The 1,693-nt window shown below is 38.7% G+C and overlaps 1 protein-coding gene across 1 annotated transcript in view; it reads right to left on the reverse strand.

Moving 5' to 3' along the window:
• Positions 1 to 1,693, reverse strand: part of LOC107697580 (hippocampus abundant transcript 1 protein-like) — a 16,059-nt gene that overhangs the window by 13,819 nt on the left and 547 nt on the right. The window contains exons 2-3 of the mRNA XM_016498379.1: positions 1,255 to 1,350; positions 361 to 485 (exon numbers count right to left, since the gene is read on the reverse strand). Coding sequence (XP_016353865.1) covers positions 361 to 485; positions 1,255 to 1,350 — 221 coding nt within the window. The remainder of the gene's footprint in view (positions 1 to 360; positions 486 to 1,254; positions 1,351 to 1,693) is intronic.

Here is a 1,693-nt window from a genome sequence, read left to right on the forward strand (position 1 = left end):
CACACACACACACACACACACACACACACTCACACGCACACGCGCACACGCGCACACGCACTCGCGCACTCACGCACTCACACACACGCACTCTCACACACACGCACTCTCTCACACGCACTCTCTCACACACGCACTCTCTCACACACGCACATGCACTCACACAAACTCTCACACACGCACTCTCTCACACACAACGCTGCCTTTTACACACTAACAAACAGAACAGGGTTAATATTTGGTCTTTTCAGCAAATAATAATCAAAAGCTGGAGCACAAAAGCAGTCTTAAGCAGCACAGGTATATTTGTAGCAATAGCCAACAATACACTTATGACTGGTTTTGTGGTCTGGGTTTCACATATTATAATTACAACTCATCAAATGCATGCAGCTGCACAACAACAGATGCACCGGATTCACCTTGACGCCCTGAACGAGGCCGTTCATGAGGAACGTGTGCTGTGGAAATGTTTCATGCAGGACCTGGAACGAGGAAACATCAGAAAACACAGCGCTAGAGTTTCATATCACTTTCACGGTTTGCATTTGGCCATGAATGAGCTCCTGAGCACTTTGTTTTGCATTTGCATCTGCAGTGCATTATGGGAAGCTAGGTACATTATCAAACCAGAAAACATTTTTCCTTTCACTGTACAGAAAAGAAACCGAAAGTGACACTTGTATGATAAAATCTAATCCAATAATCAAGTTCAAATCAGGGTTGTTTTAGTAGACTAAAACTGAAACTAAAATCATAAAAGATATCTTCATTACTTGGGGGGGAAAAAAAAAACTTATTTTAAAGCAGCATTTCTCATTTTCTTGATGTACTAAAATAACTAAAACTGAAATAAGAAATAATTAAAATTATACAGACATAAAATTACGAATATAAAAAAATATATATAAAATAAAATGTGATTCAAAATAACATGCTTAAAATATAGGTGATAAAATAAGGTTCTATAAAAAAAATGGCTTTAACACATAATAAAATCACATATTTTTACATTTGCATACATTAATTTTAGCTATGTGCTGTCATTTATTATAGTGCAACTTACTTGTAATTATATTATTTTCAATGCATTATTTAAACATTAAGTTTTATGCAATGTTTTATGTATATTATTTATCAAGGGATATTTTAATATGTCGTATGTTCCTTTTTTTTCCTTTCCACAGAAGTAATCTAATTCTGTCTCTGAAAACTCATGTTAAAATCAGCCTGTGTTCAGTGTTTAATGCTCACGGTCAGCATCGGCGTGGTCAGGAGACCCCAGGCGAAAAACTCCATGAAGATGACCACCACGGCATGAGCCACCTTCGCCCGGCCGACACTGCGCTGCTGCAACACAACAACCACACGCAATACAGCTGATAACATTATATATATATATATATATATATATATATATACCAAACGGCATTCTGGGTTGAGCGAGTGGCGCTGAGCATATCACGCTCCGCTCACATGCTCTTGACACACACACACACGCTCACTCACTTCCGGTCAAAAGTTTGGGATCAGTAAGACTTGTAATGGTTTTTAAAGAAGTCTCTTATGCCCATCAAGGCTGCATTTATTTGATCAAAAATCTCCGGGAAAGTCAGACCTCGCGTTCGCGGGATAGCACTGGCGAAATCTTCCAACTGAACCATAGCTAAGGTTTATCCAGAAAAGTCGCTAG

Source organism: Sinocyclocheilus anshuiensis, unplaced genomic scaffold, assembly GCF_001515605.1.
Source record: "Sinocyclocheilus anshuiensis isolate Anshui unplaced genomic scaffold, SAMN03320099.WGS_v1.1 scaffold1312, whole genome shotgun sequence".
Lineage (NCBI taxonomy): Eukaryota > Metazoa > Chordata > Actinopteri > Cypriniformes > Cyprinidae > Sinocyclocheilus > Sinocyclocheilus anshuiensis.